The sequence below is a fragment of the Schistosoma haematobium genome, chromosome 5 (assembly GCF_000699445.3).
Source record: "Schistosoma haematobium chromosome 5, whole genome shotgun sequence".
Classification (NCBI taxonomy): domain Eukaryota; kingdom Metazoa; phylum Platyhelminthes; class Trematoda; order Strigeidida; family Schistosomatidae; genus Schistosoma; species Schistosoma haematobium.
In genome coordinates, this window is record NC_067200.1 from 7,895,351 (window position 1) to 7,921,975 (window position 26,625).

Sequence of the window (26,625 nt, forward strand, 5' to 3'; positions counted from 1 at the left end):
GTCATATAGAGGTTATTCGTTCATGCATGAGACCGAAAGTTCTGAGGTTGAGTGCTTGTGTGTAGGGTCATGGATGCACACTACTGAGGAGTTCGATACTGGAACAAAACGACCGCTCAGTGCCTCCAGGTTTTCAATGGTGTTCTAACTTAGATTGACCTATGAAAGATGATAGCAACAAGTAAAAATTGTTAAATGAGTTTACGCTGATGATATTTTCATGAAAATCACAATTTTGGTGTTTAAGTGTTATCATTGAGAAATTTATGAATTTCTATATAAATTTGTAGGATGCATTAATTGTATGATTAAGATGTTATACGTATCTTTGAAAATATCCCAAGAAATTGTATTCCATCTACGTAGCATAAAAATGACGTAACCATTGAGAAACTTGGAGATTTAAAGTTAAGACTAGCTATTTATATCAATAATTGGTTGCCTGTGTTTCAATGACTGGTGACAATTAGAGATGAAAAGAACTAACTGTATAATGTGACTTTATTGATGGAGTTCGATTAACATTATGCTACGAGATCAGCAAGATATCGATCATTACTTACTGATCAATCACTTTTTATACATCACAGTCCTACAGAATATCATACGCTGGTTCTAATCGATCAGTGACAATATCTCAGACTGTAATACTAAGTTACCTATGTTTGAATTCACAGAGGAGCACTTATTCCCTTGAGATTTCAGGTATATCTTCCAGATGAATGCCAAGTAGTTTAAAATTTAAGTCCAAGGTCTCTTTCTGATTACTTTCAAACCACTAACGTTTTATGACCATCATCTAAAGTATAACTAATAAAATTAACCATTTCTTATCTCTACACGTTCTACTTTCAAATCAATAATATTCATTAAATAGAACTAATACTAACAGTGATTATTAGAACAAACATATTTATGTAACTGAATATCTTTTTTTAAAGACTTGTCGAATTAACTTGTAAGTGTTCACATTACAGTGGTTTAAAGAATGAAATGTAAATAATGATATTCACATATAAACAAATTAATAATGAGTTTAATACATATTTCAAAACAAATATTTTTTATATTTTTATTTTAACTACTTTTAAGTAGTTGAAATTCTAACACAAAAGTTTTGAATTTGGAAAAATAGGATAGCGATTATGAAACTAGAAGTTATTTGTATAGAAATGAAGTAGATTATGACTAATTATTTATGAGCAGCATTTTAAAAGTTCATGAAAACATTTCTCTACTTCTCTGTAGTATCCATAATACCCAAGTACTTATTGATTTTATAAACCAGATAATTTTGAAGAGATACTCCTGGAATTCTAGTGAGAAGTCGTTACCAGTGGAGTTCAACCAGGTCTGTTGTGAGATATCAACTCACTGATGACAATGGTGTACGGTGGCGCAACTTCGTGGATTGGTTGAAGTTAGACATTAATACCACTGAGTGCCGGCTAATTGGTCTAGTTGGTTAAGCGCCTGAAGCGAGACTGATAGATCCTGGGTTCGAATCTCGCGGGGTGCAGGATCGTGGATGCGCACTGCTAAGGAGTCTCATACTAGGACGAAACGGCTGTCCAGTGCTTCCAGGTTTTTCATGGTGGTCTAGCTTCAACTGACTCATGATTTCAACCAGTGAAATCTCTAAAATCTCCACAAAACCCATTTTGAAGTGTTTGTTGGTGAGGCATTGAAAATTAGTAATATGAGTCGTTTTAAACGTTTTACAAATATATTATTTACAATTATGTGTTATTTTCTTCTCTATAGTCTATTTTGTTAAAAACAAAATGATTTTCTGGTCGTGTGACAATGTCAGAATATTAAATCGGTGGAATGACAGAATAAAGAATACATTTTTCAAATGTTAGTCGTTAGTAGTATAAATTATCTTTATTCAGCCAACCAGTAATTTTTCAAAATGTTCATTTTACAGTTCACCAATATGCTTAACGGGTACCTGTTTAACAGGCTACTGTAACGAATGAGAACACAAGTGAGGAATATCGAATACGACATTACAGAACATCTTCGTAAAATCTGAGAAATATATCGTAAATACCTCAATTGCAAAATGTCAATTAATCATCTCAGACTTCACTGTTCCTTCGTTTCCACACCAATCACACTCTGTCCTCGTTTTATTTTCTCCGATTTTCTTAACCTTTTTCTGCCAGGTATTTCACTTTCGATTAATGATACATACTACTTATATCTATCGTAACCAGTAGCACATTCATCCCCAGTTTAAGTAGCCCATCTTGAGGTGGTTATGCCTGCCGTGCCACGCTCTCCGTCAAAATGTCGAATCTGAGGCGCATTGACCTGCTGAGCCATCGAAATTCAACGCACATCCGGCGCCCATGACGTTCAACACATGCACTCCAGCGACCTGCTGAGACATCTACATCCGATATCCACCTAGTAGCCGCACGTCACACTGCTACTCTCCGTCGACAGCACCCTCTAAAGTCAATGCCCTCTGACTAGAACACTCCACTCGATATCATCTGTCCACACCAGACCGCCCCAAATAGCACACCAGCTCCAGGTCCGCAACGACGTCCTCAGAACAGAACCCTTCTCCCCTCCTAGTTGGCAGTGACACCAAATGTAGTGAGCGGTAACACCAGTGAGTACAACCAAACGCATTTGAATACGAAACTACAGAATCATTTAGTAAAATCTGAGAACCATACAGTAAATTCTTCATTTGCAAAATACCAATCAATCGTATCAGACTTCACTGTTCCGTCGTTTCCACGCCACTCATTCTCTGTGCTCGTTCCCTTCCTTCGATCTTCTTAAACTTCTGCCACGAAACATGTCACTTTTGATTAATGGTACATACTACTTATATCTGTTGACATCAGTAACACACACCACAATACCAGTAAAAAAACATGGAAATAGTCATTCTACAGAAAATATTTATATTTATGTTCAATTCACGTGTTATGTAATGACTATTCAGAACCAACATACATTAATCAATCTATTGGATAAATAATTTGAAGTTGGTTGAGTGTTAATCGTACAAATGGAAAGCATCCCATTTGAGTGAAACCATATAAATGAGTACTTTTTCTACATTTTTGGTAATACTGATCAATTAAATTAGACGATCATAAAATAAAGCTAACCAAAGAATTCGATAGATAAAACTAATGAATATGCATACACAGTTCACAAACGAGTATTCTATTTGATATAGATTTCAACTCAGTAGTCTAAAGATTAAGAACTGACCATTAGAACTATAGATATTAGGTTCGATCCTTGGTACGGTCATCGATGAGGACTTTTGAAGAGTTTAATTGTCAAAAAACTAGTTGTTCGGTGCTTTTAAACTTCATGAGTTATCTAATTAGGGTAAGTGGTATAAATCCTAGAACTCAACAGTTTTCATGAACAGTTCATACTAGAAATTGGTAACTTGAATTAACCCATGATAAAATACTATTCTTGTCTAAAATCTTGAAGTTTTGATTTAATTGGTAAACGACTTGATATTTAGTTACTGACACAGACTTTAAAACTTTGCTCCAATTAATAAGATTTGAGTAACCCAATGATATCACTAATTCTCAAATGAAAAACCTATAACCTAATGTCATGTAAATTAAGCTATGCTAAGTAAGTAAATTACATTATTATTACAACTTAATATTAGTGATAGATATACAATGTCAATTCTCATATACTTAAACTTATCGATAAATGAAATTCTGATTGACATAATGAATCATTTGATGTTAAAACAGTATGGAAAACTTAATATCACTGGAGGAGTCTGATGTGAACAGGGAAACAAGAAGCTCTGACAAACTACGAAAGCTATTTTTCGGGACGTTATCCCATTTTATTCGAAGCCTGTAAAACACTAACATTTAATTTTGTACCTAATCTATCCTACAGAACATAAGCTTTTGTTTGATGTATGATTCATTGCCATACCCTTTTTTGTTCCGAAACTATTGTAATTTAAACATAATATTTTGCACCCTATTTTCTACGCTAATTCCCGGTTTTGGACATAATTGTAGTTTTCCTAATTATTGTACGTTGTAGTTGGGTTATTCACTTATTTATTCATGTACCTTTTTACACTAATGAAGAAGAAGAAGAAAAGAAGTCAGGATATCGGGAGTAGATCGAGTAGTACTCCGGTTGTCTTGTCTTCTCTCATTCGCCTGCTTGTCAGCCAATCAGGTGATAGAATAGTTTTCTTCTCTCTACCCCACTTCGAACTCACGCGTACTACCCTCATGGTTAGGTCCGTCAGCCTATCGCGCCAAGGTCTTGATCTGCATTAGATAAGTATCCTCAGCACCAAATGTGGGTAGACAGACCAAAGGACATAAAAGAGTCCCATACTGGGACAAAACGGCCGTCCAGTGCTTCCAGGTTTTCCATGGTGGTCTAACATAAATTAATTCTTGATCTCAATCAAAAAATTAACAATCTCCACAACCCCATACTGAAAATAAAATTTTCACTAAAAACTATTCAAGATCACTTTATAAGCAGAGACGGATAGTGGCTAGCAGTGGAATACAGGATGCCCGTTTCATCCTATTTGAGACTTGTCAGCTGGATATACCTGTTCACTTATGACTTAAGGTAATATTGAGGCATTCCGCACAGAATGCACATATACCAACAATAGACTGATCAATTACAGTTCTAAATAACAATGAGAAGACATAAACAACCAACACCAAGTGAATTTGTTCAAGATCACATTGAAACAAATCCTTTCAAGGTAGGGCATAGTGATTAATATATGAATTTCAATTCAGAATACAAAATGATGATCAATGGTAAGAATACTATTTAATATGGATGAAAAATAATTTTAGTTTAATTTAAGCCAAAATGTAACATACAATTAACATATGTCTTCTTATTCAATGAACATGTACATTTAACACATCTGTTTCTTGAAAAATGAATAATTATAGTGTTTTGTAAGAGAACTGATATTTATCCAGATGAAGACAGGAACATTTGGCGATGTTCATTTATATATCTTTTAACTATACTTGAATGTTATTAATGCTAAAGACTGTTTATGATTAGTCTCTACTGGAATGTGTAATTCCAGGACTCAGTAGCTGAATGGATAACGTGATGCCGTTTGAAGCGAATGGTACTGGGTTCGAGTCTCAGAGTGAACATCAACTCTGAGATGCAGGTACATCCAGCTGACGAGTTCCAAATATGATGAAATGCTCATCCTACATTCCACTGCTAGCCATTATCCATCTTTGCTTATAAAAGCTTGTGAATTAGAACAATATCGAGGCATACACACAATATGCACATACGCCAATAACAGACTGATCAATTGCAGTCTTAAACGTCAATGGGAAGAAACAAGCAAAACAATACCAAGTGAATCTACGGTGAACTGTTTTGACATTTTTGTTAAGTCTTAGGTTTTATTAATGTTGAATAGTGGCTAATAATGAAATTCATGTTATACGTCACACTCTATTTGGAATTCATTAGATGGCTTTATCTGCATCCTAGTATTGATGATCCAACTGAAACTCAAATTCAATACCTTTCATTTCAAACGCGTAAAGCGTTAACTATTGAGTTACCAAGCCTGAGTAGCGTCCAGCTTATGTAGCGGTTATAAACTTTATTTGCACACATTCATACCAATTGTGCAAGCTAGAAATTGAGTAGCTTATTGGATAACATGTTGATGTTGAAAGCAAAATATTACTGGTTTCGAGTTACAATATGATCATCAACACCGGAATACAGATGTATTCAGCTGACTTATCCCAAATAACAGGAGACACGTATCTTAAACTGTGCTATCTAATTCAGATAATACACATGTTTGGATAGTTGTTGATATCGAAATGAGTAATTCATAGGGTATTATCGTAATTGGCAAACAATATCAAGTATAGTTAGTAGAACATCCACTCAAATAATGGATCATATTTACTATTCGAGTTAAAACCGTAATGTTGTAATGAAGTTTCCATTTTTCATTCATTACCATTCATTTTTGTCATTTATTCAATTAAGATAAAGATAATGAAAACTAACAAAATTAAGGAGTAACACAAATCTCTATTTTACTCAACAGTGTATTGGGTGTATTAGAATACTCATTTGTTATGGTGATTAGCTGAGTACTTCATTATATATTGATAACGCTGAACAAAAGTTGAGTTATTTAGATATTAACTCATTTTCATGTACTAAATCACTATATCACAAAGCGGTTTTGTGGGACTTGTAGTGATTTAATATTTGAATTCATGAGTCAATTAAAGCTAGACCACCATGGAAAACCTGGGAGCAATGGACGGTCGTTTCGTTCTAGTATGAGACTCTTCAGAAATGCGCATCCACGACCACGTTTGCGAGACTCGAATCCGGGACCTTAGATCTCGCGCGCGAACACAACCTCTAGACTACTGAGCCTTTACCCGACGGTGTTAATGTCTAACCTCAACCAATCCACGAAATCGCGCCACCTTCCACCACTGTTTCCAGTGAGTTACTACCTCATAACAGACCCGAATAACTCCACGGGTCACTTCCTCTCACTAGAACTCCAGAAAACACCTCCTGAATCTAGTTGAATGCTGGTTCAAGGGTCTAGATGTTAAATGTGCTCGCGCGAGGCTGGAGGTCCTGGGTTCGAATCCCACGAGCGTTGTCGTGGATGCGCACTACTGAGGTGTCTCATACTACAACAAGCTGGCCATCTAGTGCCCCTAGATTTCCTATGGTGGTTTAGCTTTTATTGACGCATGAGTCTGACTACTAAATCACTATATCTCAATTTCAGTTTAGATATTAACTTAGTATGTCAGTGAACACTTTGGATATATGAAACAAATTACATCGCTTTCTACCTTATGACTATTTATGGCTATGAGAATAGTTTTATATAAGAGTAGTTATTCTGCTTCAAAATCTGTTTGGAAACAGATTTTAAAAATCGATTTTATTGAATTTAATGATGAAACATCTTTTTCCCCAACAAGCTGTTAAAATCCATTAATAGAAAAAAAAGACGAAATACTTTTACCTACTTATATTTGAATATAAGTAGTCAAAGACTTGTTTCAGTTAACAATAACGGAAAATCATTCTTCAACAACTTACTTAACATGATATTATTAACGAACTTTTAGGATTTTTAACAAAAGGTGAGATAATATTACATTAGGTGTGTTTTATTCAGTGGATTATGAAGAATCCATAATCTAACCATAATTGAATAAATGTTCAGAAGTCGTTTAACTGTCTCCATTAACTCATGTATAATTTGAAATTAACTCAAACATTTTAAAATTCTCAAGAGTCCTTCTTATGCAACCTTAAATGAATAGTTGTCAACAGTAATACATTTTAATGGTTGAAGTCATGAGTCGATTGAAGCTAGACCACCATGGAGAGCCTGGAACAACCGTGCGGGCCTTTCGTCCTAGTATGGGACTCCTCAGAAGTGTGGATCCACGAGGGACCTTCAGTCTCGCGCGCCAGTCAGCATCCGACTGTGTTAATTTCCAACTTCAACCAATTCTGATAATAATACATTTGATGACTAATCTACATTTTTATCCACCACACGAATGTGTATGTATCTTCGAAACAAAAAAAAACATTCTTTAAGATATAACAATTATAAAACTTGGTAACGAAATGACCACAGATTATAAAAGATAGAAAGTGATCATTTTGTATACGGCTTACTGGTTGCCAGTTGCTTTGAATTCAATATATTCATTGAGAAGTTTACAACGTTGGCAACATCATGGAGTAAACATCAATCGGTTATTTCTGAAAAATACATATTCTAATTAATATATTCACCAAGTTTTAACTAGTCATTTATTTACTTACAACATTTACTTACAGCCAATAAAAATCAGGAAATACTGGGCTGCTGTTTCATCTTAGCGTGAGACTCTTCAAAGAAGTTTATCGATAGAACCATCAGAGGTGGTAACCAGGACCTTAAGATCATATGGTGAACTTGTAGTGTTGGTTATAATGTTAAGCCTATATACCTTATTCTAGCTTTCGGACAGGCTAATCTATTCATTCTATTGAGTCACATTTTGACTTTGTTAATTATTCACTTATCAACATTGACTGCTTTTACATGGGCGTATATGTGTGTACACTTCTTATCTTATTCATTACACGTCTGTAGCCTATTTTTGTGTGACTATAAAGATTGATTAACGCTTGATTAAATTGAGTTGGCTTACACGCCTTCGCCACTTCGCGTCATTTCGCTTCGCTCTCTTCTCTTCGCTTCGTCCAGCTGATTGTCTGTCCAGATCAATGAATGTACAAAATATACGTGCTCAAACATCCATTCTCGTATTTGACTTATTTAATTCCGTTATTCACTAGCATGATCTAAGTAGATAATTGTGTACGAGGAATGACAATATGTAATATCTCAATAGCAATCGGAAACGATCTCACTGGAGTCAGATCCCGGGGCACTGAAGTGGTGAATGCGTCGACAACATCGTACGATCTAAATGACGATGTGTGTACTTCAGTACTAATCATTCATACGAAATTATGAGAGTCAGATATCGGGCCACTAAAAACTCCTAAGTTTTAACTAGTCACTTATTTACCATGTGCTCACAAGTGACTAACTTCATAAGGGAATTCTCGGAGTTCTAGTGAGAAGTGTGACCAGTGAAGTTGTTCCGTGTCGGATAGAGACAGTATCTACCGTGGTACAATGGGAGATGGTCGCGAAATTTCATGGATTGGTTGAGGTTAGACATTAACACCATTGGATGTCGGTCTGCTCAATGGTCTAGAAGTTAAGCGTTCGCGGGCGACACTGACGACCGTGGATTTAAATCACGCGAGCGACATCGTGGATGATCACTGCTGAGGAATCTCACAATAAGGTGAAACGGCCGTCCAGTGTTTCCAGGTTTTCAATGGTGTTCTAGCATCAATCGGTTCAAGATCTCAATCAATAACTTAATAATCCTAAAACCTTATACTGATAATAAAATAAAGCTTCAAATAATGAATTTATTGTTTACCATTTAATCTATTTCTATAGCCGATCAAATTTGCCTTAACCCCCCCCCCGCATAAATATGTATATAATTATGAATATATGATTCGACTTAACTCTAAAAATTTCAATCAATCATACTTAGTTACTAATTCATATCTTGTGTATAACCTTAAAATCAATCAATAACATGATTATTTCTATGTGATTTACATTTTTGTTAATCATAAGAAAGTTAGTGATTTATAAATCATGAATATATCCAAGTAATTTCGAAGTTTATCATTGGATCTATTTGATGATGTTAAAAATTAAAGAAACAATTTTTTTTACTGAAATCCATTATCTTTCTATGTATACCATATCGAAACAAAGTTAATTTCTAAGCAAAGATGAATGTTGGTTAGTAGTGGAATTCAGGATGAGCATTTCGTCCTACTTGGGACTCATCAGTTGGATGTACTTGTATCGTAGAGTTAATGTTTACTTCACAACACAAAACCAGCACTGTTTACTTCAAACACCATCGTGTTATCCACTTACCTATTGAGTCCTGATAGTCACCTGCTTATGTAATAGGGTGAAATTTAAATTCATTTGGTGTTGTTTACTTGAATCATCCCTTAGATGTTTAGGACTGCAATTGGTCAGTTTTTTATTAGCATATGTGTATGCTATGAATATTGCCTTGAACATATACCAACAAGAGACTGGTCAACTGCAGTCTTAAACAACAATGGGAAGATATAAGCGAACAATACTAAGTGAATTTGAAGTTAATTTCATTATGATTACATTATAGACAAACAGTATATAATGGTTACATGATAATTATACTACTGTAATTTCACCTTACAGTAAACATCAATATTTTCTTTACATCATTTACTAACTTTGATTAAACAGTCAATAAAAATCAGGAAGCACTGGGGAGCTGTTTCTTCTTAAGATGAGACTCTTCAGAGAAGGGTATTGATGGAATCATCAGAGATCAAAACTAGGACCTTAAGATCTTATGATGAAATCACTGCCTCTAGACTACCGAAATTTAATTGATTAGCGTTAAGACAATATACTTAATTTATTGTTCACAATCAACGTAAAATGTACAAATATCGGGGTTTATTTATGATCTTAAAATCATGAATTGACTTAAGTTCGACAACCATTGAAAACCCGGGAGCAGTGGATGGCCGTTTAGTCTTAGTATGAGCCACCTCATTAATGAGCATCCATAATCTAACACGTGACAATTGAACCATGACCTTCGGTCTCGCGCGCAAACACTTAACCTTTAGACCACTGAGTCGGCATTCAACAGTGTTCATGCCTAACTTCAATCAAACCACAAAATTACAAGCCAGTTACTTACTGAAGATAGTGGTGGACGGTTCTGGGTTTGAGTTGCGCGTACGGGATCTTTGGTGCACACTTCTGAGGGACTCCATGCTAGGACGAATCGGCCGTCCAGTACTTTTAGGTTTTCAATGGTGATCTACCACTGATCCATTTACAATATCAATCTAAACTCAACAATCTCCACAACCTTATAATGATGATTACCTAAAGGCTTGACAGAAGTTGTAATTATTTCATGAACACAATATTATCTTTCTTCATTTCTTATATTATAAAGGTAATAAGAGTTTTAAACTTTAAGCAAATAAAAAAATACATTAGTTAATCAAGTAATAACTTCAATTACGTTACATAGAATATCAATCGAGAAAGTTGTAAATGTTCATAAACTGATATGATTGTAATATCTGTTAACTATTCTCAATCAACTCCTTATTCGATTGAAAAGTTTAATTAGTGTACGAGGAAGTTGAAAGAAACAATAAGGCGGTCAAACTAAAAAAACATGATATTAGTCCATGAAGTTATTGATTTTAGGTCTAATTCAGATTCAGATTACTTGGTTGGAGTCGGCCTGATTATTAGAAACAATGATGAAACACATTAAATGACATGACATGGAATCACTCACAGTAATGAAGAAGTTTGTGATGATGATGTCGTTCAGAAGAACGATGAAAGCTCCACGACCAAACCATCCAGTTCAGAGAACAAAACTCCACCAAAATCATCCACTTGAGCTACAAACCTTCTCCACCATCTCAAGATACATTTAATCTTTATCTTCATCTAAATATTTAGTTTCAGTATTCCTTCACATATATCTTCTAATTCTGTCTATTCTAAATGGATTCTTTTGCTAACCGTCTTATCGATTTTATTTCATCATTCGAATGTGAGAAAAAGGATTTGGGTTAACTTGCATTTGTTCCAGATTTCACGTTGATTAAGACTTACTGAAATCAGTAATGATGAAAAACATATTTCGTCAGTAAGCGTTGATATTATGCTGATATCGGATATCAAACAACTTGAATTAGTTTACATCGTATCATTACTACGGTTGTAATACACTATTTTTACATTTGAGAAATGTCCTATTAAAGAGAGGATAGTACACCAATCTAGTTATTGATGCAAATCCTTATTTATTAGGTTGTAATTTTATTATTCTCATTTATTATCTGGCTACTATTAAGAATGTAGCTGTAAATCAGCTTCCAGTTGAAAAAGAAATTAGGAAATGACTGGGAAGGCGATTAAGACTCATATTGTGGAAACTAACAATATACCTTAAAAATTATCCCTTAACATAGAATCCTGAAGGCAAAAGGAAAAGAGGGAGAACAAAGGATACATTGCACCGGGAACCGGAAGCAGATACTATAAGAGTGAATAGTATATGTGAACAACTCGGAAGTGGAGATCAATATAGAGTAGATCGGATATTTTTGATCAATGCTAATTATTTTAATTCCCCAAAGTAAGATTACGGTAACTGAAATCGAGATCACATCCAACTTAAACATAGATTAGCTAATATTCACAATTTGATATGATATTATCACCAAACTATATTTATTCATACATTGAAATTTGACTAAACGTAAGTACTATTGTTTAGTACTTTATTCGCAGCTAATGAATATCATACGTATTCTTCAGCATAGCTAAGATTGTATTGTTAAGCCTTTGGTTAGGAATAGTGTATGAGGCTGATGAATTACGTAAAATGGAATGGCTACTATTCAGTGTAGTGTGAAGCTCATGAGTTACTTGAAGTGGAATGATTGCTATGTAATACAATTTTATCTTAATGTGAGCAAACTGGATCTCATCTCCATCATTAAATATAACTCATGAGCCAAATACTGCGTCACATAGTGGCGATTCTACTTTATGTAATTGATTGGCTGCACACACTAAACCTAACCAAAGAATGAACGTTACATTTGGTGATGGAGATAGGATATATATTTAATCATCTTCATAATCATATGATCATATCATATAGTCGAAATGGAGTCAGATCACAGGCCCCTAAATTGATGAACCTTACATGATATAATCAACAGGCGTAATACTAGATGCTACAAGATTTATTTTAGGCGTCGATCCTTGAAAGTATTCATTTGTTTGTTTCAAATTTATTGATTATTTTGGTAATTTTTTGTTCCCTGAACTAGATGATTTCAGTACAGAGCCTTCATTATTGATCCGGATAACATCATTGGTGCCTATTTCATGTTGAAACTTCTACATGAAGTATCCTCTAACGATATTATTATGGTGTTTGAATGAACTAATGATTCCTTTGTACTTGTTGAATGCTTGATTTCGAATTCTAAATACAGTACATTCGTTAGTGCTTATCTAGTACTTATTGATCCGATTACGTTATTTCTGGGATTCTTAGTTCATAATATAATTCAAATACTCCTAATCATCATATTGGCGTCGCGATTGAGCCTGTGATGGAACGGTTGGACATACATTCAGATTTTGATGCTTTTGAGGATTACTTTGAAAGGTTCGAAATCTGAGCTATGACCAAGGAAGATGATGAGGATGTTAATATTGTCGCACATTTCTTCACTTTCATCGGAAAAGAAGCATATAGCTTAATAAAAACTCCGGCTTTACCGGAAAAGCCCATTTTGCTTTCTTATACAACTCTGAAGGATATACTGCCAGACCATGTTAAGTATACAAATTTCGGATGTGGAAAAGGAGGAAGATTTCGTAAAATGATTCATGAGGATATAAAAAATTCCACTACATTACTACGTCATCCCAACCCAGTGCATACTCAAGGTTATGCAGATAATTCATTGAGGAGTTGCGATGTAGTTCACGAAGATGGGCAAAAGTTTGGTCAATGTTTGTCCTGTGTCAAGTCCCACTCTTTTAATTCATGTAAATTTCGTAATTCTAAGTGCTTTAAATGTGGTGATATTGGACATATTCAGTCAGTCTGTAATACTAATGTTCATCTTGCTGCAACTAATATTAAGTCTTGTAATTCTGATTCTATTAAGTCTTGTGTTCTTACTGATCATTCATCCTTATCAACGATTTCAAAAAACAGTGTAGAGTCATATAGCAGTTCAGAGTTAAGTGAAACTCAGAAATCTTGCGAGACAACAGTTTCTAATCAATCAACTCATCAGGTTTCTCATGTTATTGTACCAGATATAGTTTTTCCTAATGACTCACTTATTTCTGACGAAATTCCCTGAAAATCTGAGGAAAATATGTTGAATGAACCAAGTTTAGTGAACGAAAACTTAGCTGGAAAGGACCAAATTATTTCGTAACACATAATCACACAGTGGCTTGTTAAAATTTGAAAACCACACATTAAATACATCATTTGCACATTTTCGTCGGGTTGCCTTTTACATACTCCATTATTCCCTTGATTCTCTTATCATTTTGTTTGATCATAGAATTCGTTCCTTTTCTCTTCATTGAAATCTTCTGCTGGTAGATATCCCACTTCCTATTAATGCTACATACTACTTATATCTGTGAGCATAAGTAACATAAATCACACCAGTACCTTTCACTCCAAACAACCAACACATTATCGACTGAGTTGTTGATTCAAAGCACGGACTGACCTTTTTTCAAAGTGTATTGTTTTTATACCATTATCAGTAAGTATTCGAATTCTTTTGTTGTTGATATCCAGAAATTAATTTCTTTTTGTCATTGTTAATAGATTTGGATACTGTATATACTAATAGATTTCTGGTAGTAATGCTTTAGTTTAATTATCTGAAATATTAGTGTTTATGATACATTATGTTTATTGCAGATCACATTGTTATAACTGTAGATTAGAGAGAAGCGTATTAAATCGATCGGACCAAAGACGCGTAAACACGTGAGAACAACCTAGAGTTCTGATTGGTCCCGCTTCACTGTCTAACCCAGCCAGTTGAGTCCAGAACACAAGTCTCAGCCTCTGTAATTTGAATCATTATATTTCAAGCATACTGAGTTTATATACCAATCAAACCGACCACAACGTACCAATATAATATGAAACAACATTTGTACAAGAATTAGCCAGATTTGGCTGTGAATGAGGGAGGTAGAAATTCATATACTGAGTATAACTCAAGAATGGTAAAACGTATAATAATAGTTTATGGGTCAAATTAAAGCTTATAATAAGAGAGACATGAATATGAACAATTTAGTTCCATAACAATTATACTATAAAAATGTACTCATAATATTGGTCCATAAATGGATCCTAAAAATTACCATTCCTTATTCTTATCGGGATACAACACACATATATATGAATAGTATCATTAAAATCAGGTTAATTCACCAGTTAAAGGAATAGTTGCTTTTGCTGATATAGAAATTAATTGTATAAGATGAAAAACAATTCAGAATTATGAAGATGAATTATACCTAACTAATGTTTATCATTAAGTTATAATTTCACTATTTACTAATCCATTTAACTCTTAGACATAAGATATGGTTGAAGATATTTCTTTTGTATGCATAGCTCCAGTTTCTTCATTCGAATGACTACTACTTCAGCTGTTTGAAGGACTTTAAATCTGACAAACTTTGACAAAAATTTACTGACCAAATAAATAATTGAAAAAGGATTGGTTTGTAGTAGCACTGTAACCAGTTTGCACTAAATGGGCTAATATCGGGCTGTTCAATTTCTTAGCTATTGAATGATCTAATTTGACTATTGTATTTAAAACATTTAGAGACCGATCAAGGACAAAGAAGGCAGGCCAATCACTGAAATTCATGAACAATGGAACAGATGGGTAGAAAGCTTTAAGGAACTCTTGAATAGATCAGCTACATTGAATCCACCGGAAATCGAAGCAACACACACAGATCTTCCTATAGATCTCAATCCACCAATGACGGAAGAAATCACCATGGTCATCAGAAAGACCAAGAGCGGAAAAGCAGCAGGACCTAACAATATACCAGCTGAAGCACTGAAGTCGAAGTAACTATAAACATGCTTCACCTTCTATTCAAGAAGATTTGGGAGGAAGAACAAGTGCAGATGGACTGGAAAGAAGGACACCTCATCAAGAATCCAAAGAAAGGAGATCTGAGCAGATGTGAAAACTGCAGAGGCATCACACTACTGTCAATACCAGGGAAAGTCTTCAACAGAGTGTTGCTGAACCGGACGAAAGACGCAGTAGACCCCCGACTTCGAGATCAGCAAGCTAGATTCCATAAGGATCGGTTGTGCACATACCGAATTGCGACACTACGGATCATCGTCGAACAATCAGTTGATTGGGACTCGTCGCTACGCATCAACTTCATTGATTATGAAAAGGCATTTGACAGTGTGGATAGGAGGACGTTATGGAAACTTCTTCGACTTTACGGAGTTCCTGAGAAGATTGTCAACATTATCCGGAACTCATATGACGGACTACAGTGCAAGGTCTTGCGTGGAGGACAGCTGACAGATGCATTCCAAGTAAGGACTGGAGTCAGACAAGGCTGCCTACTCTCTCTCTTCCTCTCTCTTCTGGATTATGAAGACCTCGAAATCTGAGGGAAAACACGGGATACAATGGACAGCTCAGAACCAATTAGACGATTCGGACTTTGCAGATGACCTAGCCCCCCTATCACATACACACGAAAAAATGCAGATACAGACAGCCAATGTAGCAGCACATATGGAACTCAAAACAACTTTCAACCAATATCACAGTCACAATCTTCAATACAAACGTCAAGACAGTTCTACTGAACGGAGCTGAAACTTGCAGAACTATTACAACCATCATCAAGAATGTACAAGTATTTATAAATAGCTGTCTACTCAAGATACTCAATATCTATTGGCAGGATAATATCAGCAACAGCCTACTGTTGGAGAGAACAAGCCAGCTGAAGATGAAATTAGGAAGAGATGTTGGAAGTGGATAGGACATACATTACGGAAATCACCAAACTGCATCACGATGCACACCCTAACTTGGAATCTTGAAGCGGAGTGGTAAAGAGGAAGGTCAAACAACACATTACGTTGGGAAATAGAAGCATATATGAAAAAGATGAATAAGAACTGGAAAGAGCTGGAAAGGATTGTCCAGGACAGGGTTTGATGGACAGTGTTGGTGGGTGTCATATGCTCCTCCATGGGGAGTGACCGGCGTAAGTAAGTAAGTAACTTAAAACCTTCCGTAAATAAATAAGATGCATTTTGAATATAGACGTAATAACAAAAGTAACACGATGTTAAAATGAATTATGAGTAATAGAATAGAATCCACTTATGAAATAAGAATATATTCTGTAAGGTAGTTGAAAACTTTAAAAACCTATGGAAATAACATACTTCTTGTATTTAAATTATTATCTATGGGATACAAGTGATTGATAATCATTAAAGATATGATACATAAATTGACATTGATTAACACTTGTATCAAACATCCAAACGTGATTTAATAAAAACTACCTTACTATACTTACGTATCATTGTGGAACAATCAATTTAATGGAATTCATCAACATACATCAACTTCATATACTACGAGAAACCATTTGACAGAATGGACAGAACAACACTATGGAAGCTTCTTCGATACTACGGCGTCCGTGAGGAGATAGACAATATCATACGGAATTCCTATGATGGATTAAACTGCAAGACTGTGCATGGAAGACAGTTGACAAACTCGTTCAAAGTAAAGACTAGTGTCGGGCAAGGTTGCTTACTCTCAGTTCTTCTCTTTCTCCTGGTGATCGACTGCATCATGAAGACGTCAACATCTGAGAGGAAGCATGGGATCCAGTGGACAGCTAGGATGCAGTTGGACAATCTAGACTTGGCAGATGATCTGGCCCTCCTATCGCAAACGCAACAACAAATGTAGGAGAAGACGACCAGTGTAGCAGCAGCCTCAGCATCAGTAGGTCTCAACATACACAAAGGGAAAAGCAAGATTCTCCGATACAACACAGAATGCACCAACCCAATCACAATTGACGGGAAAGATTTGGAAGATGTAAAAACCTTTACATATTTGGGCAACATCATTGATGAACAGGGTGGATCTTATGTAGATGTGAAAGCGCGGATTGGCAAAGCAAGAGCAGAATATCTACAATTGAAGAATATTTGAAACTCAAAACAACTGTCAACCAACACCAAGGTCAGAATTTTCAATACAAATGTCAAGACAGTTCTACTGTATGGGGCGGAAACTTGGAAAACTACGAAAGCCATCATCCAGAAAATACAAGTGTTTGTTAACAGTTGTCTACACAAAATACTTCGGAAAAGAGGAAGACCAAAGAACACATTACGCCGAGAAATGGAGATAGACATGATAAAAATGAACAAGAATTGGATGGAATTAGAAAAGAAGGCTTAGGACAGAGTGAATTGAAGAATGCTGATCGGTGGCCTATGCTACAGGCGTAAGTATGTGAGTAAGTAACCCTACTATACTTATAAAGTGCTTGGTGAATTTTATAGGTTTCATTCATCATAAATTGATTTTAATTGGAATATCACTAAAAAACCAGGAATAATTGAATATTACCATCGTTCTGGTATGGAGTTCCTCAGCTGAACACACTCAAGACGTCACAATTGATCTAACCCAAAACTTTCAAGTCTTATGGCAAACCATTGGTCATTTTAATCACTATATTGAATTTCAATCTAAATGTTCTTATGAGATTATGAATGTTCTATGCTGAAAAGTTGTATACTAAACGTTTTCATCGATTATGCAACTGTAATGGATCTATAATGAGTACAATCTACTAAATTATAAACTCCCTTAACTAAAATATTAATTTAGCTTGTATTAGTCATACTACTCATCTTAACAATTTTTTTACTGTTTATCTAATCTCGAAATAAACCGACTGAAGTAATTTAATAAACTTGGATATATTCAACAACAACAACGAAAAAAAACAGGGCGGTCATTGACCCAATAAAAAAACATCTTGATTTACTATATCTATTCACATTGTATGATCTTTATTCATATCGTTGAATATATCAATGATATCCGGAGGCATATGCGCCTTTGATAAATATATACGATATATATATATATATATATATATATATATATATATATATATATATATATATATATATATATATATATATATATATATATATATATATATATATATCAATGTTATATAAGTAACTATGGTAACTTGTTTCCATACAAGTCACCTACTTAAATGTCATTTCTTTTTGTTTTTTTGTATTTTTATTTTACTCTGTAAATAACTTTGAGTTGTACATTTAATACTTCCGGATCATTTGTGTTTCTTTTTGATTCTTTATTGATATGAATATAACTTATTGATCATTTTATTGGATCAATTTTTTTTAGAAGTAAAAGTTGTTTTTTTTTTTTCATTCTTATGTTTATAAGATCATTAATAAACAAAAAGAAAAAAGAATAACAACCCAACATAATCAAGTTGTCCAAACGATCCATGGAAGAAAATACAAACAACTACATGATCAACCAGTCAAAACAACTATTAACAAACATAGAAGAACACTTATACGGAAAGAGATTAAACTACAATATAAGCGACGCCTTAAAACTGAAATTCTTCATACCATTAGAGTCATCAGTCAAAACTTCCGGAATAAGTGAAGAAACGTGACAAAAAATAAGATAAACTATAGTATTGATGTTAATCAGATAATCATTCAAAACTAAGATCAACTGGATAAATGTTTCGTTTAAATATGAGACTTGACAATTGTACATATCCAACCACTCATTTAGGATCGTATAGATGAATTTCAAATCTTATGATGAATGTTTAGTAGTTAGATAACTATACCATTATTCAATGGTTTATATGTCAAACTTTAATTAGTTTGAAATATTTCAAGACTATCATTTATTAGTATTATAGATCTTTGCCTCATTAGAGAAACGGTTGGACTTTAATGGTTATACATTTTTACTAGAATTTCAGAAACTACCTCTCCACGTCAGGCACATGCAAGCATATAAATATATATACCATTGAATACCAGCTCAGTGGTATAGGTATTAAGCGTTCAAGCGTGAAACCAAAGGTTCTGGGCTAAAGTTCCTGTATGCGGGATCGTGGATGTCCACCACTGAGGACTCTTATACTAGGATGAAACAGTCATCCAGTACTTCCAGATTTTCGATAGTGGTCTAACATTCATCCATCCATGAACTCAACTATTAATAGATTTCAATTCTGATATACTTACATCAATGATTGTATATAAATAAATCCAATTAGAGATTTCCAATAAAAAATGAAATTACAATAGTAGAAATCATGAGTCAATTATAGCTAGATCACCATGAAAAAAACTAAAAGCATTAGACATTTATTTCGTCCCATCGTGAGACTCTTCAGTAGTGCGCATCCACGATCCCTCACACGTAAACGTTTAACCTCTAGACCATTGAGTTGATCAGTATCCAACGATATTCATGTCTAATTTTAACTCATTCACATAACTGAATAGACATATCCACCATTATGATCTTCAATGAATTATTATCTCACAACAGTATCCAGTTGATGTTTGTTTTTGTTTTTTCAATTTATTATCTATCAATATATCAAATATGTAAATAGAATATTCAAGTTTACTCTTCTCCCCCTCCCCCCTCTAAATATAAACAAATTTTTTAACTTGAAATATTCACTTCACATTTAATTGGTTAAAACTGATTATTGGATACTTAAATGTAAATTAAAGAAAACAATAAAAGAGAAATACACATACATTACGTATAAAGGAATGAATGAATAAATGAGCCTATAACACAAAGTTGATTATTATTGGTTACTATAATAATCAAATTAAAAAAATAAATAAAAATAAAAAGAAAAGAAAAAAAGTTTTTTCTTAATTTTTTTTTCTTTTTACATTATTTCAATTACAAGATAAAACGGATTATTTCAATATAGAATCGATATATTGTGCATACTGATATTGATGATGATGATGATGATCATAAATTGACTAATGAACAGTTTAATAAATCGTAAGTCTTTGGTTTAAGCGATTAGTTAATGGATTATACATCTATCTATCTATCTATCTATCTATCTATCTATCTATCTATCTATCTATCTATCTATCTATCTATCTATCTATCTATCTATCTATCTATCTATTTATCTATTGTAAATTTTGTCTGAATTTTTCTAGTTTTGTGCGGTTAAAATTCTATTTGAAAGTAATCCGTTACCTATTTTTTCCTAATGCAATTCATGAGTCCATTTAAGCTAGAACATTATAGAATACCCAGAAGTACTGGACGGTCGTTTTATTCTAGTATGAATGCACGTTCACGATACCGCACGCAAGGACTCGAACTCAAGACCTTCGTTTTCACTTGTGAACGTTTAATCTCTAGACCATTGTTCTGACATCCAACAGTATTAATTTCCATTATCAATCAATCTATTTATTTGTTGAGTGGATGAGACGAATTTCTATTTGAAAAGGAAAGTCATAGATTCCTACCTTATTTCTAAGAAGTTTATTTTTAATTTTTTTTTTAGACATTTTTAGTGAGGGAATTACGTTACTCAAGACAACTGTAAACTGATTGTCAAGTGTTCTCGATATAATGATGATTTTATAACGAAAAAAAAGCCAAATAAATAGTGTAATACATGCTATCGATTGCTTAACTTGATAAGATGAACTTAGCTTAGTAACGAACCTTCATAAGTCTGACTTAAGTCCATAAAATAAAATGATTTTATAAGATAGAATAACTGATCAACAAAATATTTATTATCAGAAGGAATTGTGTGAATATATTAGTAATATTAATAGTTGAAATCATGAACCCATTGATATTAGAACACTATAGTAAACCTAAAAGCACTGAACGATCGTTTCGTCTTATTGTGAGACTTCTGATCATTGCTCATTCAAGATCCCGCCTCACGAGATTCGAAGCCACAATTAGACGAAACAGCCATCCAGTGCTTCTAGGTTTTCCATGATAGTCTAGCTACAATTAACTCATGATCTCAACTATTAAAATATTTATTATTTAATGGGATTAAATGATATACTTAATTACGTAATATTTAACACAAATTATACATGATTAAGATTTATTTACAGCGTTAATTATTATTAGATCCTGATTTTGTAGCTAAATAAACTTTAAGGCTCATAATTATGCTCAATGATTGATCATTATATCAAATGGTTTTATATTGTATAGATTAAATCTATGTAAATGTGTATTACATTAGTTTTATTTAGTGTGTTAAGTTTTACATAGTTTCTCAACATTGTAGTGAACGAGAACACAAGTGAGAACAACCAAAAGTATCTCAATACGAAATTACAGAACATCTTCGTAAAATCTGAGAAGCATACAGTAAATAATTCATTTGCAAAATGTCAATTAATCGTCTCAGATTTCGCTGTTCTTTCGTTTCCACACAAATCATTCTTTGTTCTCGTTCTCTTTTCTTTGATCTTCTTAACCTTCTGCCACCAGATATTTCACTTTCGGTTAATGACACATACTACTTATAACTGTCGACATCAGTAGCACATACAACATTATCACCATAATTCTTTTCTTACGTTATTTATCAGTTTTCTCTTCAATCAATCGCAAAGAGAAAGTTTGATTTCATTTATAGCCGGTTATGAAATTAATGAGAATGTTCTGAGATGAAGTTATTGACAATGACTATATGTAATTTTTAGCATTAAGGCCTTGTAATTTTATTATTAGGATTACTTCACTGTTCGCATAAATTTATTAAACTTTCAGCCACATACTGATATTAGTTGAATCATCACCCAAGTTCGCGACTCTTTAAAATTAAGCGTACACAACCTAGCATCCAGGTTTCAAATGCAGGAACTTCGATCCCGTTAGCTTATCCACAACTTCTAGATGATTGAGTCGAGATCAAACGGGTTAATATCTAAATCCAATTGAGTCGCGATTGTATCTAAAAGCAAGTCACTAGTAGTCTATAGTCTGAACAAAACCCTACACTGATAACAATCACGTGTTCACTAGTGACTAGCTATCAGATGCAATTACTGATGTTCTAGTTAACAGCCATGATTAGTGGAGTCCAATCATATCGAGTGTGAAAAAGATATCATCCTGAAAAGAATTGAAGATAGTTACACATTATAGTGAAACCACATAAAAAAGCGTTCTACACGGGTTCAGTGGTCGATAGGTCAAGCGTTTGCGTGTAAGACCGAAGGTTCTAGTTTCGATTCTCAAGTGCAGGATGGTGTATTCGCACTGTTGAAAAGTTCTATGTTCAAGCGATTCACCTATCCTGTGTACAGGATTTTAACATGAGTCCAGTTAAGAACGATTCGTGATTTAAAACCTATATTTCTTAAGTATATATTCTCATATTATTCTCAACATAATTTATGCAAACATACAGTTATAGAGGGGTATGTATTTTACAACTTACGTTCATATACATGTCAATTGTAATACATAACACAATGCAATGTCTTTTATTAAACGATTAGTATACTTCAGGTCAATATATTGTTATTTACCACTATGAAATAAGCAAACAAACAAACAAACAAAATGTATTTACAAATCAATTGTTATACCATGTCAATTAAAACATGAAAATAAACAACAATTTTGTTAAAGATATTCATTCAATTGATTAGTTGTTTTCATTGTATATTCATTTCTAATATGGAAAATATAAATTCTATTTATGAATTGAAGTTTAACCAATAAGAACCATGCATTTAAAGGAGATTATGATGGAGTTTTGTTCTCTGAACTCAATGGTTTGGTCATGGAGCTTTCATCGTTCTTCTGAACGACATCATCAGCACAAACTTCAGATACAAGTGAAGTGTTCGAATTTCGAATCGAGGTGTACAGAACAAGCTGTGAAACGCATATGGAGAAATTCGAACACTTCACTTGTATCTGAAGTTTGTGCTGATGATGTCGTTCAGAAGAACGATGAAAGCTCCACGACCAAACCATCCAGCTCAGAGAACAAAACTTCATCAAAATCATCCACCTGAGTTACAGATCTTCTCCATCATCTCAAAGGAGATTAGTTGTGAATTTCTAGTCTAAATGGAATGGATAATGTGACATTTAAGAGATCATTTGAACATTGTGTTGGTGAACAAGTAAGAAATCTATAATCGAATTAATGTATGTTTTATATTCACAATTTCATTACTCATTTTATTTGTCTGTATAAAACATTAGTGGATCCAGTACTAAACACATCATCATTATCGTCAGTTTAACACCATCATTGTAAACTTAAGATAGATGAACAAGGATTTAACTCTCGATACTCTTGACAATCAAATAGATTACATTCAATCTGTCGTTAACAATTTTCAATCAATTTCTTCATATAATGAATCAATTATGTTATTATGTGTTTAACCTCATTATTTTGTACTAGTGTATACGTGTATTTGTTTAACTCTACAAAATTCATTCATTTATTACTTGACTAGATCTTTATCAAAAAATGAGAATTCATTGTGATGTAACCCCCCAAAATGTCATGGTATGACCGAGGGTGGGGAGAGTCAGCTCTCACATTCGAAATGCTCTCACGTGGCCATGGTAAAATATTTCCATCATTGTTAATAATACTATCTCACAGATTGAAATCATGAGTCAATTGAAGCTAGACCACCATGGAAAACCTTGAAGCACTGGACGGTCGTTTCATCCTAGTATGGGACTCCTCAGCAGTGCGCGAGACTGATAGGTCCTGGGGTGCGTGATCGTGGATGCGCATTGCTGAGAAGTCCAATACTAAAACGAAACGGACGTCCAGTGCTTCCTGGTTTTCCATGGTGGTCTAGCTTCAATTGACTCATGATTTCAACCAGTGAAATTTCTAAAATCTCCACAAACCCCTTCTGATAATAATACTATCTGATATATATGTATATTTAAGATTAAATAGCAAACTGGAGCAATCCGGTTAGAATGTTCAAATGTCAATACAGTTTGATCATTTTCAATCATTTAAATGAATAGCAAGAAAATATATACACGTTTACAAAATCTTACATATAACAACATTATCATAATCACATTGAAGATTGATCTTTTTTTTCACTGTTGTTGAACCTTTTCTACACTTTGTCATATTGTAAAGAAAGAAAAATGTATAATCAATGTGATTATTCTGTAAGAGATGATGGAGAATATTTATAGCTCAAGTAAATGATTTTGATGAAGTAAGTTTTGTCTTCTGAGCTGAATGATTTGGTTAAATTCATGATTTGATCCAAGCTAGACTATCATTAAAAACCTGGAAGCATTGGATGATCGCCGCGTCCTAACATAAGACTCCTCAAAAGTGCGCACTCATTCATTCCTCGCACGTAGGAACTCGAATCCAGGACCTTCGATTTCACGCACGAACGTTTAACCTACAGACCACTGTGCTGGCATCCAACAGTGTTAATGTTTAACTTCAATCGGTTCATGATCTTACATAATCCTTCATCCATTGTCTAAGGTGGATAACTGTTTTTCAAAAGTCACTGTTGAAACATCCTACTAACTTGTCACATATTCATAGTAAATGGAAATTGAGTGAACATAATCTTGTCTTAGTTACAGAAACTGTCCTAGAATAAATTAATCATATTAAGTATTACCGGTTCATTTACTATCATTTAGTAAGCCAATTTCATTCCACTTACATAAACTAAATGAGGAAATTTTTATTAGCTCAAGTGGATGCATTTGTATTGAACGCAGTCTTGAAGATGATGACCAATTTACTTTGATAAAATATGAAAACTATGTGTTAAATACATAATCTGCGCATCTCCCATTAGTTGTCCTTTACATGCTTCATGGTTCATTCAGTTCTTTGATTGAGATCATGAACCGATCGATGTGAGACCACATTTGGAAACCTGGAAGCACTGAACAGCCGTTTCGTCCTATTGTGGGACTCCTCAGCTGTGCGCATCCACGATCCCGCTCGCGGGATTCGAACCCAGGACCTATCGGTCTCGCACACGAACGCTTAAACTCTAGACTTGGCAACTGTCCCTCTATCAATAGTTTGCCTAAATACCACTTCTGATTGTGCTTCAGTAGTTCATAGTACTTTACTTACTTACTATCGTGAAAGCCAAGTCAAGTGCCTACTTGTTGGTTATAATTCGTGCTAGAAAATAGATATTCATTTTAACATTAATTGCTTCAAAAGTTGTAGAATCAGATAGTTCATACTTATCGAATAAACAGAGGTATACTAGATTGCAGGTGATGCAACCCTATCTCAGGTTTTGTAGTTGAACTCACGAAACCAGAATAATCTTTTTTCACTCGCGAAAGGAGGTACACTGAGACAGTTACACATAAAGAAGACAGGCTAATACTATTGATTGAAATTCGAGACACGTTCCGTGGTTGAAAATGTAACTTTATATTTTAAGCGAGGAATATATATATATATATATATATATATATATATTTATGACTGAGTGTAAAAATATTCGCGATTAGATTTTAGTCAACAAACCTTCCTTCTTACTCAAGCCTCTGGTTTGATCTCATATATAGGCGGCTTGTAGATCAGTATCAAAGTTAGACAATCTCACAACATAATAGTACACTAGTGCATTTATATTGATTGTCTGGATCTTTCTATCGTTGTTTATAGCGGCACTGAGTTGAGTCCTGGAGTAAACATCAAATCTAGGGATACAGGTACTTTAGATTGACAGGTCCCAAATAAGAAGGAAAATGCGTCCTTGATTCCTTAGTTAGCCAACATCCACGTCTGTTTCTAATTGTATACTCTTTTTTTCTACTGAAAATACTCTACTTCTGTGGTAAAGTATAGGTTACAGTCATGAGAATAATTTAATGAATCAGAACTACAGTGTTGAGAAACGCAGTTATCTGCAATAGCCACTATGAATCAACGTTCAAACTGCCATTACATCCAACGTTGTTGATTTGAATGTATACCACATAGATTTATTCAAGAATTATTTGGTAATAAGAAAGCACACTACCAAAAAAACATGAGTTCATCATTTTCTGGACAGATTCTTTTAGATATCTACATCCTTAGGCTGTAAATTTCATTTCATCTTACTGAACTATTGCTTACTTACTTACTTATGACTGTTATCCCCAATGGAGCATAGGCCGCCAGTCAGCATTCTC

At 34.0% G+C, this 26,625-nt stretch overlaps 1 protein-coding gene across 1 annotated transcript in view; it reads left to right on the forward strand.

Annotated features, from left to right (window-relative positions):
* Positions 1-26,625, forward strand: part of MS3_00011120 (uncharacterized protein) — a gene marked incomplete at its 5' end in the record, with an annotated part of 128,639 nt that overhangs the window by 58,744 nt on the left and 43,270 nt on the right. Inside the window, one exon of the mRNA XM_051219529.1 lies at positions 20,375-20,451. Within this exon, the coding sequence (XP_051064814.1) occupies positions 20,375-20,451 (77 nt within the window). The remainder of the gene's footprint in view (positions 1-20,374; positions 20,452-26,625) is intronic.